The sequence below is a fragment of the Nycticebus coucang genome, chromosome 7, assembly GCF_027406575.1.
Source record: "Nycticebus coucang isolate mNycCou1 chromosome 7, mNycCou1.pri, whole genome shotgun sequence".
Lineage (NCBI taxonomy): Eukaryota > Metazoa > Chordata > Mammalia > Primates > Lorisidae > Nycticebus > Nycticebus coucang.
Genome location: NC_069786.1, coordinates 55682619 through 55696365, shown reverse-complemented (window position 1 = coordinate 55696365; position 13747 = coordinate 55682619). Strand labels below are relative to the sequence as shown.

The 13747-nt window shown below is 41.1% G+C and overlaps 1 protein-coding gene across 6 annotated transcripts in view; it reads left to right on the top strand.

The window, feature by feature from the left end:
• The window catches only part of ITGB6 (integrin subunit beta 6), a 160452-nt gene extending 154138 nt beyond the window's left edge, over positions 1–6314 (top strand). For 3 of the 6 annotated variants that reach the window (XM_053598066.1, XM_053598069.1, XM_053598070.1), the window contains one exon: positions 3746–5318. In XM_053598066.1, coding sequence (XP_053454041.1) covers positions 3746–3844 — 99 coding nt within the window. In that variant the 3' untranslated portion in view covers positions 3845–5318. The other 3 variants (XR_008381307.1, XM_053598067.1, XM_053598068.1) reach the window with 3 other exon arrangements.
• Positions 6315–13747: the final 7433 nt, after the last annotated feature.

The following is a 13747-nucleotide window of genomic DNA, read 5'->3' as shown; positions in this document are numbered from 1 at the left end:
TGTTCTCATACAAAGGCATGAGTACTGACAAATGATTAATATCTTTAAAATAACATTTTAATTAACAATTAATTTTTCCCAAAACATGAATTGTTCTCCCTCAGGATGTAGAACATGACTGAAATTCAAATGCTGAATTTTTACTCTTCCTTCATCTAAATTGGGACAAAAACATGCATTAAACAGATAAAAGCATAAATGAAAAATATTGTTCCCTTGTTAAATTGAGTTTCTTTGAATAACAAATGTTTGATGTTCCTGACTAGATAATGACTGGATAGTAATTATTCACTGGGATGTAAAAGAGTTTTAATTCAAATAATTCAGTTCAAATATATCCTACAAGAAAAAAATATATCCTACAAGAAAAAAAATGTTTCTCAGTGCACATACACACATATAAAAGTCTTTGATTTAATTCAGTTTTATCAAAAACCTATTTCTTCTTCAAGAGGTGAATTTGACTGGTCTTTAAGACTCCAGGGGACATCCAGGGACTATGGGGACAGCTGGGTCTTCTGACCCATAGGACCCTGCTGGATTCTTAAGGTAACAGAGCTCAGGATAGAAAGAGCTTACCTCTTGAAACATTTGATTATAGCTCCAAAGAAAGGGTACCTTTCTATTGTGCTTAAAAAAAATACCCCCTCCCCATATAGTCTTTATGAAAACACAAATGGAAGATATTTAAATTCATCTTTGATTAGACATTTTTTTCTAGGATGACAAGTCATTAACTTGAGGCAAAAAAAATATTCAGCTTGACATTTCTTGCAGTCGGGGATTGATTTTGTACTGTGCTAAGCAAATCAGGTCTGCATTTGGCAGTTAGGCAATCATTAAGGAAGCTGTGGGTCATGACAGAGAGCTTTCTTGTTACCACTTTTTCAGGGTTGAAAAATGTGCCATTGCATTTGCAGAATTCACAGCCTAAATTAGCACTCTCAGACTCCTGCAGGAATCAGCCTGGTCACCCAGATGGTTAGGGGGAGACTGACCTTGTCTGACTCACCCGAAATTCAGCAGGCCCCAAACATGCATCTTGGCTGTACATCCTATGTAGGGGTTCACGTGCATGTCACTAGAGGAGGCAGTGGTGGACATTTCCACGTTTCTTCCTGCCAACAAAACCCAATGTGAGCACATTCTCCTACACCTTGGGTATCATCTGGGGTCAGGAAGCGACTTACCACGCACACCCCCAACAGCAGTATGTGCTTGCCCTTCCTCCACTTTTACACCTCCACCTGACCGGCCTTACACGGGAGTCTGCTCTACCCATTGGGGTAGAGAAGCCCTCTGCAGGGCTTCTATAGAGCAATGGCCCTATCACCAGCTTTGAAAGACATCCCTCAAATATTGCAGACCTGAAGAGATGAAGTTGCTTTAATGCACACAATGAAAACTACACAATCAAAATTAAATATTCAACCAAGTATCTACAAAATAGTACTGTTATTCTGTCAATTGTCACTCAACTCACCTTCTTCATGGTGCATGTCGACTTCGTTAAGTGTGAGATGTGGGTGCATTTCAGGGTGTTTGACTGGATGTGGTGTCAAATATGTTGACCTACAACTGGGCCTGCAAACCGGCGCCTGCTCCCATAGAGCTGGCCCTGCGTTTCCCTTTTCAGAGTGTCTTTTCTTGTCACTAAGTTCCCCTCTTCCTCCAGGACAGGTTCCACTATCCCCACCAGTCTGCACCTCTTATTTTTTCCATCTTGTTTCTTACACTGATTTTTTTATTCTCCTGTAATCCACTAGCTTCTAGTCGCGAATATTTAGTAGAAGCCCATACATCATTTTTGTTTCCAAATGAGACTCCACATACATCTAAGGCCACATGAGTCCTCCTTTTGCCCTCAGAATCCCAAATTCTTATGGCACCAGAACTAAGTAAGAACTGGACGTCCCTCAGAATATCCAGGGTGATCTCTGGACTGAAAGCAACACGGCAACTTGGTCCTCACCATCATCCACCACCACCCAAGGAACCTCTTTTCTATTAAAGCACCTGGACAGGGGTAATAAGTCACAGTCAGAGGTCAGGCCGCTGGCTTGGGCAACATCTAAATGGGCGCACATGTGTTCCTGCTCACAATGAGGTCACTGCTGCAAATCAAGGGCAATGAGTGGGAGGGGGCAGGGAATGTTTCTCAATTTTTTTCAGTTCTCCCGAGAGCTGAAGGAAATATATTGAGAAAGCAAATACAATCATGTTTTGTTTTTAATCCACACCTGGAAATTGCTAACATATTTACAATTCATGGAATAAAGAGATCAAAGTTAACATTTTGTAACTTAGAGGGTCAGAGATGGTATCTGGACTCCATACATATTCAGTAATAGGCTTAAAATGTTAAGAGTAACAAAGCCCAGGGGGGAAAGCTCTTTATAACCCCTTCTAAGACCTAAAAGAAAAGGACATTCCACATGCGAAGAAAAGCTATAAATAAAAAAGTAGAGGCAGCATTTACTCAGCATTTACTGTGTTCCAGGCACAGCACCAAAGTATAATACTTTACCCCATTGGATGAGACACTTTGTTAATCCCTGTTTAGGATGAGGACACGAAGGCCCAGCGTTGCTTCAGTAAAGGTCACGTGGCAGAGCTGGGTTTGAACCCAGGCTGTAGGAAACCAAAGCCTCTGTGGTCAACCTTGGAAAGTGGGAGAGGAGATGTCGCACCTTCCCAGACCTCTTCTCTGGCCTAGAACGACCAGAGAGGCTTGGTTCCCCTGGTCCTTCTGCCACCGCGTCACTGCTATTGGTGCCTAGAAGCACATCCACAGCCCAAATAGCACAGCTCAGGTATCAGCATCAGCACACAACTTCCACACTTCCCCAAGGGCACAGCCAGGTTGCCCACCTGCCTTGGGAGGGTCCTTCTTTCATGACCCCAGGGTCCCCCACACTAGTTCACCAGCCTCTTCCGATTCTCTGCCCTACACACTGTTTCATCTATGAAGCCATCTCATTCTTTTGCTGTCCAGGGCTCTCCTGGGGATCTCTCTCTCTCTGCTCCTGCCAAGCAGCTAGTTGCTCCCTCTTCGGAGTTTTGGCCTCATTTTAGCAAAGATGATTTGAGCCCCTGTTAGATACCTCTCACCAGCAACACATTTTTTTTTCTTTTTTTTTTTTTTTATTGTTGGGGATTCATTGAGGGTACAATAAGCCAGGTTACACTGATTGCATTTGTCAGGTAAAGTCCCTCTTGCAATCATGTCTTGCCCCCAGAAGGTGGGGGCCTTGGTGTGAGCAACACATTTCTTAAAGGCATATAATGATATTCATATTTTCATGTTTCTACAGTTTCACTCTTCCTGTTTTTTACTTTTTTTCACTTTCGGTTCACTTATCCGTGTTCGGGCTACTTATTCAATAAATACTGGGTACCTACGGTGGACCAGGCACTCTTCTCAGTACTGAGAAAACAGTGGTGAACAAAATCGCCACGTCTTGTTTTCTATTATGAATGACTGGATTTCCAAAAATGGTAAGACTTTTAGAATGCACGCATATGAGATTGATTCTATATATTAAAAAAAAAAGAAAGAAAATGTACAAATTTTAAAATGCCAAAAGTATGAAATATCAAAATAATAAAAATTATTCCAATGGTTTCCAAGATTGAGCTTTTCCAATTTGAGCTATAATGAAAATAGAGGTAATGTAACAGTATAATAGCAAAATGTACGTACTTTCATTTGAACCTTTTTTTTGTTTGTTTGTTTTTGTTTTAGGGAACCAATCCACTGTACAGAGGCTCCACTAGTACTTTTAAAAATGTTACCTATAAACACAGGGAAAAACAAAAGGTGGACCTCTCCACGGATGGATAGAACTGCGGCATGGAAAAATATGTTTCACTGATATGAAATGTTAATGCACTATTTAATTTTTCTTTCTTTGTTGCTTCCAAATGAGGTTGGTTTAAGATCATAATAGGTCATTTGAAAATCAGTCACCCTCTATACGAAGGTGAGAGACTATGTTGACAGTTCAAAATAATCAAGAAGAGGAATAGCCTTAGCCAAGAAGTGACTTTGGGAATCGAATGAGGAACACTAACTCTGTTGCATTAATGCCTCAAAAAAAAATCATCAAAATGATTCATGGGGGCCTGATTTCCATTTGAAAAATGTTTGAAATTAGAATCTCATTTGCTTCGGGAACACAGCCACCTGAAGTCTTTGTCTCAGCAAAGTCACAAAGCCCATATGTTCACACGGTATATCCACACTCGTCAATTATTTCTAAACTTGTAGTAAGTCTGCCATTTCATGAAGGAAGATTTCCTTAAAATCTATGAGAAGTGAGATTTCTGATTTTACTTCAACTGAGAGGATGCAGTTTTTCCAAAGATACCCAAATGTAAGAATGAAAATTAATTGTTAATTTCTGTACATTTGTATACACCTAAAAGTCAAGCACCCCAAGAAGTACTTTTATTTGTTTTATGGATGAGGGAGGAATAATTTATAAATTAATAAGTCACCTGTAAAAAAAACAAAGATAACAACCCTATCATTTAATTTAACTTATTTTTAAATTCCCTAAACAATAATCTTCGACACTCAGTTTCTTTCTTGACCCTGAGTTGTCCAACTACTACTTCTCCCATATTTCACAGTCTTTAAACCCCCCTAACTGTGACATAGAAGTTTTCAAGTCTATTTTTAAAGTTTACCCTAAGTGGTCCCATAATTTATTCAAAGGAATCTCCACTACTATTAAGAGAACCTGGATTAAACAGAAAAGGTTAAATGTCTTTAAGTCACACACATCAAGAGTACACAAGTCCCTCATGGATTATAGGCCTTAGAATTGATAATCTTTCCCATCTGCATAGCCCAACTTGCACCTTCCAGCTGCATGCATGGATATGCATCACAGATTTACTTTAAGAATTATGTACAATTAGGGATCTGTCTGTTGATTGGAGAAGTGGACTGCATAGAATATTATTTCTTACGGTTATGACTCCTTTACGAAGCACTTTTACCTCATTTGACCCTCATGAGGAAATTAACGTTCAAAGAGTCAGTAGAACTGGGTTCAGAATCTAGATCTTCCAACTCCAAGCCATTTCCCCTTTTCACTGCACAAGAATGCCTCTTTTGTCAGTGAAATAATAAAAGATTGTGTTAGTTAACCAGTAACTATCATTTGTTTGAAAATGTACTGAGACTAAACAAGTAACATTTATATTACTGGAATATATTACAGTTTAGTCAAAGGTAATAAACATTGCACGGAAGGACAGATGCAGTATTGTTCTTCCAGACAATGTTTCTTACCTTCGATAAAATCGTAAAGCCTGGGCGGCGCCTGTGGCTCAGTCGGTAAGGCGCCGGCCCCATATACCGAGGGTGGCAGGTTCAAACCCGGCCCCGGCCAAACTGCAACACAAAAATAGCCGGGCATTGTGGCGAGTGCCTGTAGTCCCAGCTGCTGGGGAGGCTGAGGCAGGAGAATCTCTTAAGCCCAGGAGTTGGAGGTTGCTGTGAGCTGTGTGAGGCCACGGCACTCTACCAAGGGCCATAAAGTGAGACTGTCTCTACAAAAAAAAAAAAAAAAAAAAAAATCGTAAAGCCTTTCACCAGGTGACTAGATCATTATAGCGGAGGCTTTGTGATTGTCCATTGAATTATCAGCATAATCTACAAATTTCTTCAATTCTACCAGATAGGTCTGTGTACATTTGACCACTTGGAGACTTATTTATTTTTTCTTTTTTGGCCAGGGTTGGGTTTGAACCTACCACCTCTGGCATATGGGATGGGCGCCCTACTCCTTGAGCCACAGGCGCCGCCCTGGAGACTTTTTTTTTTTTCTTCTGGTTTCTAAATAACTCAGGTATATCAGACATTTAGGAAGTACATGGCTGTATGAAAAGAATTACTAAACAATCACCTTGAAAATCTGAAGGGCCGCTGTTCTCCTCACATCCTTGATTGATGCCCAGAACCCAAAGAAATTCTACAGCAACGTCCTAGTTGCAATGCTGATGACACACCAGTACTGTTTCCTCTGCATGGACATATGATGGCATTTTTTATATTATTACTAAAATGGGATTTTAGGACATAGAAGTTTCTTTTGAGCGTGTTTTAGGGAAGGTAGAAAAGAATCTGCTCTTTCTCTGAATGCTGTTTTGACCCAAGGCAGGACCTTGAAAAGGCCAAAACATTAACAGTAGTACTTCTGTTCACTGAAGAGTTATGTTACGTGAAGATAAAATGGTTTTTTGTAAGTTGTACTATTGCATTTTGTGTTGATATAAATAAACATGGTAATTTAAACAATGAACCTTAGATGGATGATAATTCCTTTTATTTGCTTGGTACAAAACCCTCTCCTTGGATTTCTGGATGCCTCTGTGACCTACTCTGACTGCATTGCTGGTCTCAGTCTGGGGCCAAGGAAACAGGAAGAGAAAGTCACAGGAGGCAGCAGGGAATGGGATGTAATTCAATGCCCGGTTTCAAGACTTATATCATGAGCCTTTTAAAACAGGCCTGGACATTTCCCCACCTTTTAAAAAATCAAGTTCTTGGGCTAGGGATGGTGGCTCATGCCTGTAATCCTACCACTCTGGGAAGCCGAGGTGGGTGGATTTCCTGAGTTCATGGATTTGAGACCAGACTGAGCCAGAGCAAGACCCCCATCTCTAAAAATAGCCGGGCGTTGTGGCGGGCACTTTGTAGTCCCAGCTACTCAGAAGGCTGAGGCAAGAGAGTCACTTGAGCCCAGGAGTTTGAGGTTGGTGTGAGCTGTTATGCCATGGCACTCTACCAAAGGTGACAAAGTGAGACTGTCTCAAAAAAAAAAAAAAAAACAACAAATCAGGTTCTTTATAGTGTTAAATGTATACTTTTCCACCTCCCTCCCCCAAATTCATGTATTAAAGTCTTAATCCCTAGTATCTTAGAATGTGACTGTATGATTGGAGATAGGCTTTTTAAAAAGATAAGTTAAAACAAGGTCATGGGGTTGGGCCCCAATCTACTATGACTGGCATTGGAATAAGAAGAGATTAGGACAAAGACACTGGGAAGAACCTGTGAAGACACAGGGAGTTGGCTGTCTGCAAACCCAGGACAGAGGCTTCAGAAGTAACCAACCCCGTTGACACTTTGATCTTGGACTTCCTGCCTCCAGGACTGTGAGGATTCTGGGTGGCACCTGTGGCTCAACGGGGTAGGGTGCCGGCCCCAAATGCTGGAGGTGACGGGTTCAAACCCAGCCCCAGCCAAAAACTGCAAAAAAAAAGAAAGAAAAGAAAGAAAATAAATTTATTTCTGTTGTGGAAGCCTCGCAATCTGTGAGGCTCTGTTATGGCAGCCCGAGCACACTCATACAGCCAGGTAATACTTACTATTTTTCTGGGTATCCCTTCAGTAGATTCCATGGTCCCATGCTCATTTTCTAAATCAGGAAAATAAAGCACAGAGAGACCCAATGCTCACACAAGGAATCAGCTTAGTTCTTTTCTTAGAAAAGACAGGCAAAGTCAAGAGAAGAGTGTTTATATTCTGAAACACACTGTTTCTTATAGACTAATGGCCCTAAGTTTGGAAATCTAGAACTGCTCCCATTTTGAATGGCACTAAAGAAACCATAAGTGGTTCTCCATAAGTTTTCCATCTGTAAGATGGGTGGCAATGACTGTCTCTCCTAGCAGCTATAACAATCGTTGACACATAATAGGGAATGAATAAATTAATTCAACATATATTTATGGAATGCCTACTATATGACAGACACTGTTCTTATGATTATGAGTATAGTGAACAATGAACAAAACAAGCAATCTCTATGCTTCCAAATGGAAGAGAAAATAATAAAGAAGTAAATGTTTAATATCAGGGTACTAGACCCAGTTTATGCACATCCCAGATGCACTTGGCCTCACCTGCCTCCCAGGCCTATGCCAGGGTCACCCTAAATACCAACTTACAGAGTCTCCTTGGTATAATAAAAAGCTCCAGCTTCCACCTCACTGCTCATAGCTTGAGGAGATACAGCAATTCCTGTACCTAAGACCAGAGTAGCTTCCCCAGCTACTGCCCCCAGGGACCATAGAACACGACAGGGATGTGCGGAACGTAGATTGATGAGAAGGAAAGGAACCCCCAGATGAACAAGAATTGAGAAGGAAAGGAACCCCCAGATGAACTAGAATTGAGCTACCAGCGATGCTTTCAGGGGAAGCAATAGCCAACTTCCTAAAATATCACCTTGTATTTCCTTTCCCTCATTCTCTGCCTCCCTGCCCTTTCTCCCTGGCATGGAACCTCCCAACAGAGTGCTGCATATAACTTTGCTTTGGGTCCTAGTGTTACAGGGTATCTGGGCTGAGACTGTCCAGCAATCCTGAGAGCTATGCAGAACATAAAGCAGGGTAAAAAGCTGCCTGATGCCCCATGAGCATATACTTTTAGGTACAGCTGTAACTTTTGAGCAGAAAACTGCACAAGACAGGGAGTCAGCAAGTGCTAAGTCCCAAAGAAGGCAATATGGTCACATTTAAAGAAGAGGAAGAAAGTCATTCATTAGGGGAGGGAAAGAAATATTAAATGAGTATTTCTTTGAATTGGATGGTTTGACTGAGCCATTAAAACAAAGACCTGGTTTTAAATTTCTGTGAAAACCTTTGCAATTTCCAGTCCCATTGCTTGGTGATTGCACTCACAGGAGCACAGTTTGAATGAATTGCCAAGTAGGTGCTAGAAAACATCTCAGTGTTTTTATCTGGACACGGTACTTACCACATACGGTGGCCTGATCCCTAGTCACTCTTGCACCAAGTAATTGATTATCAAAGGTTATGTGACAGCCTCAAACAATATTAATGCATGAGTATTCACAGCCTTTTCTTCTTTCTTTTATTTCTAGAAAATAAGGTTTTATGGGTTCTTTTTGTCAGGGGTGGGGGGAAAGAGTTGTTTTGGTCATGACAACTCCAGGATGCTCTTTTAGTATAAAGAATCTGAGTAATAAAGAAATTTTAAAAGAAGAATGCAAGGCTAAGCTGAAAGGAATAGTATAGCACCAGACCAATAAAGAGAGGGAACAGAGGAACTTACCTGAGTGGATTTGAGGGGGTGCTTGGGAAGTTTGAGAAGAGGAAGAGAAAAGTCTTTGGAGAAGCAACTATATAAGTAATATCAAGAATGAGATGTATGGGGCGGCGCCTGTGGCTCAGTGAGTAGGGCGCCGGCCCCATGTGCCGAGGGTGGTGGGCTCGCCCCGGCCAAACTGCAACAACAAAAAAATAGCCGGGCGTCGTGGCGGGCGCCTGTAGTCCCAGCTACTCGGGAGGCTGAGGCAAGAGAATCGCTTAAGTCCAGGAGTTGGAGGTTGCTGTGAGCTGTGTGAGGCCACGGCACTCTACCGAGGGCCATAAAGTGAAACTCTGTCTCTACAAAAAAAAACAAAAAAAAAAACAAAAAGAATGAGATGTATGGGATTGGAGGTGGTTGGTTGTTCATTTTAAATGTCCTCACCCTGTAAGACTACCACAGCCTAGAGGGTCTAGCTTTAAGACAAGATTCAGAAGGCCCAGAGCTAAGGGCCACTGTGAGGGTCCAAATGGTAGCTTCCACCTGGTCAGACCCCTCAACACCAGAAACACTTATTTCCAGAAATACTCCTGTAAATCTCTCAAATAGCACGTCAGACCTCTCATCCTCCCAAAGTAACCAAGAGTCCTCCAGTTGGCTTTCTCTCCTTCCTCCCAGTTCTCCTTGAAGGCACATTGCACTAGAGAAGCAATCTCCCCAACATCAAGACAAAGTTGGCATTAAAAAGATAGCTTTGATGTATTTGATGATTCATAAAGACTTTGTATCATTCTGATTTTACAGAAAGCTAAATGAAAAAATATCCTTATTCAGAGAGAGCAAAGAGGGATTTAATTCAATGAGATAAATGGAAATTCTCCATTCTCTTCAATTTTATTATACTGCAACAGACTCAAGCCAACACACCTAAAAAGAAGGAAAACTTGTTTTTTGCATCTTTATAGTAGCTCATTGAATAGGTTTGTTGGGCTACAATTCTTGGGTACATGAAGTTCTGAATGAGGCCTCTGTAGCTGAGAGGGTGGGTAGCAGTGGAAAACTGTGGTTCCACAATGTGGGCCAAGACATTAATGCCTTGGGCTGTGGACCAGAGAGGGTTAAATGCCATCCCTCTGTGCTTTGGAGAGATACAAATGTAAATCACTCTAGACTAAGTGAAGGATAGAAATCTAGACATTCTATTCTTTATCTTTTAATATCTTTTTATTTTTAATCAAGACGGAGTCTAATTCTGTCACCTGGTCTGGAGTGCAGTGGGATCAGCCTAGCTCGCAGCAACCTCAAACTCCTGGGTCCAAACGATTCCCCTGCTTTAGTCTCCCAAGTAGCTGGGACTACAGCAGCCTACCACAACACCCTGCTAATTTTTTTCCCCTATTTTTTATAGACACGGGGTCTTGTTCTTGCTCAGACTGGTCTTGAACTTCTGAGCTCAAGAGAGCCTCCTGACTTCGCCTCTCTGAGCGGTGGGATTACAGGTGTGAGCCACCGTGCCTGGCGGGATCTTCTGTTCATTCTCACTTGGTTGCACAGCCAGCAAGGAGTGAGCAACTTAGCACCCAGACATTTTTTAACCCATAAGCTATCCTGGAGCGAGGCCCTGGGAGAGTCCAAAAGTCAAAGGCACAAATTTGATCCACACATGCTCTTTGGTGTCATTGACAACTGCAAGCTTTACACATCCCACAGAGGATCTAGTTCAGTTTGAAATTTCAATCTGATCTTTGTGATTTCTAGGAATGTGTTTTATGAAAAAATTTACTGTTGCAATAGCATTTACTTTTTCAGCCTAAAATGTATTTATATTTATGGTCTTTCATCCCAATCAATCCCACTTCAGGACAATATCTGAAGACACTATATTATAAAACTCTTGTTTGTCAAAAACTGACTCAATGAAAAGTTGCTACGCTTATCTTTTTTCATCCAGTGGTGTTACAATACCTAATCTAGATACCTATACACACACATATTTCTTTCTTATTTTAATAGATGTGTTCTACTAGCATTAAATAGCTTGCATTGTTAACAAAAATAGATAACCTCCTTTTCTAAGTACTTTACATGGGTTAACTCATTCAGGAGTTACCATATTGAGTGGTAATTTTATCTACTATTTTACAAAAGAAGAAACCAAGGCACAGAGATATTAAGTAACTTGCCCAGGTCACACATCCAAGACGCTTTGAAGTGGCAAAGATAAATAAATCCAAATACAAATTAAAGTGGTAAGGACAGATTTTAATCAATAATAAACTATTGCAGTAAAAGAAAGAGTCCAACATGAACTGAATTCAACTTTGATTTGTGGGAAGGTGACTGGACATTTTAAAGGGAGAATGAAGGAGTAGTGAGGAAGCTCAGTAGAGTCAGGGAAGTAAAAAAAAATTAAGAGTGGGAAGGAGGGTTGGTCCATCTGGGTTTTTTAACTGGCACTTATCCAAGTTAGGCACCCGCCCTCCCATACAGGCTTGGGGACAAGGGCCGTATCTTCAGGTGTTGGCTGGAAGAAGCAGTCAATTGTTTTGGTAGCCTGGAGTTTTCTCAGGCAGGCCCTTTAAGGGAAGATGTGCCTTGAGTTGTTAAAAATGAGGTTAGTCTTTATAGGTCAACATTTAGGCCTACTTGAGAAAAGAACTCAGAGAAGCTGGGCTGGAGCTTGATCTAGAGAGAATCTTTGTCAGAAACCAGTATTTGAACCCAAGCAGCCTAGCTCTGGAATGCATCCTCTTAACCACTTTGCTATGCTGCCTTATAAATTCCAGTTAAAGACATAATAGTGATAAAAGCCACCATTTTTTGATCATCTGCTATAACCAGCATTATGCAAAGCATATTATGTATCTTATCGATACAAGTGACATGTTTGTATTGTTTTCTCTAACTCTTGGGAAACTGAGGCTCAGAAAGGTTGAGGGATTTTCCCAGAGTTACTGATTTTACAAACGACAAAGGTGAGATTTGAACCTGAGGACGTCTTACTCCAAAGTCCTCAGTCTTAAACTTGTGGTCTATTGATAATCCCTGGTGGGCTCTCCACTACTTTGCCCCTCTTTCTGTATACTAAGGAAGGGGCTACTGCTAGTCTGTCCCTGGAAGGACCTGTCTTTCACTGCTTCCCCAGATGTGGTAGTGGATTTGCTGTAGTCCACATCAACCTAAATCCAACCATAAAATAAAGGCCCTCCCAGGGCACTGGGCTCCAACGAACCAAGTAACAAGCCTGAGAACTGCGTTGGAGGCATATCCTGCTCGGTTCTCATTCCGTAACCCTGCCAGCCACCCTTTATCAGATGGGACACTGCTAGAGTGCACTTACATGTGAAGTTTTATCTCAATATCATGAGTGTTACAAGTCCTGGGACACAAGGTTATGTTGCTTTGGAGATAGGGGTCCTAGCACATCAAGGAATCTGCAGCAAATACTTCCGTATCCACCATGGCATTTTCTGGAAGTGCTGCTGTTTTATACTCAAATGGCTGGAAGTGTTTGCCTGACAGTCCTCATCCTGCCCTGTCACTGCTGAGCTCACACCCTGCTGTCCTGTGGGCTCCCTCTTGCCCTTTAGGGCCTGGGACCAGTGGGAGCAAGTGCACAGCAGAGGGGCCTGGCCTGCATGACCCAAGAGAGAACTTGGAAGAAAAAGTGGAACATATGCCAAAGCCTAGAGCCTCCCCCACAAAGCCCAGAGCCCCCCAGATATAAGCTGACTAATTAGAAGAGAGAGGCAGGGGTGAGCATGGGGGTGTGGGTTACAGCAGATGTAGCCAGAAAATGACACCGACTAGTATGTAAAGCTTTGTGACACGGGTCATTCTGAAACCCTTGCCTTTACTTTCTTTCCTTTATTTTTTCCCAAGCAAGCTACTAGAAATACGAACCAGGATAAATCTTTTTAAAATTGATGATTATTGTCTACCAATTTCTCTTCAGAGATCTTGTTAGGCTACAATGTGTAAAGTGCTCTGAGTCCTACCAAACACGCACACACTTTAATGCTACCAGTAAACTTATTTTATAATTTTCTCCCTGATCAGTATTTCCCTTCACGTTTTTCTTCATAAATAAAATTTTTAATGTCTCTTTTGTTTATTCATTTCCTTCTGTAATAAATGACTATTTTGCTACACTTGCTACAGAATACTCTTGATGGGATAATGAAAGTTTAAATTAAGTAGACTGTTAAATACATTTTCCTTAGTTTTATTATATTGAATTTCATTGATTTAAAAAAGTATATCATATTTTGGGATCTTTTTTATTAAGAAGAAAAATTGAAGAGAAAAGATACAAGTAAAAGAAGATTGAAAATACCGAGCATAATAAAAGATAGATAGGAACTTGTCACGGAGGCAAAAAAGAAAACATATAATATTTTTCTCAAAGGCTTTCTTGGTCTTAGCCACATGGTGTTTAGTCATTGTTAGATTTAATCAAATGTTCATTTGAAGAGATAGCAGCACATGCTTTAATAAAATTCTATGATTCATTCAAGAACCTGAAAATGGTTCTAGCTCCAGATGGACACAGGAGAGCACCCATTATTCATTTTTATCCTGTAGCTACAGAGTCACTTTCTCAACACACAAAATCATTATATAATATCCTAGGATCGGCACTAGTCAGCAACAGGTTGTGAATATTCAATTGTGTCT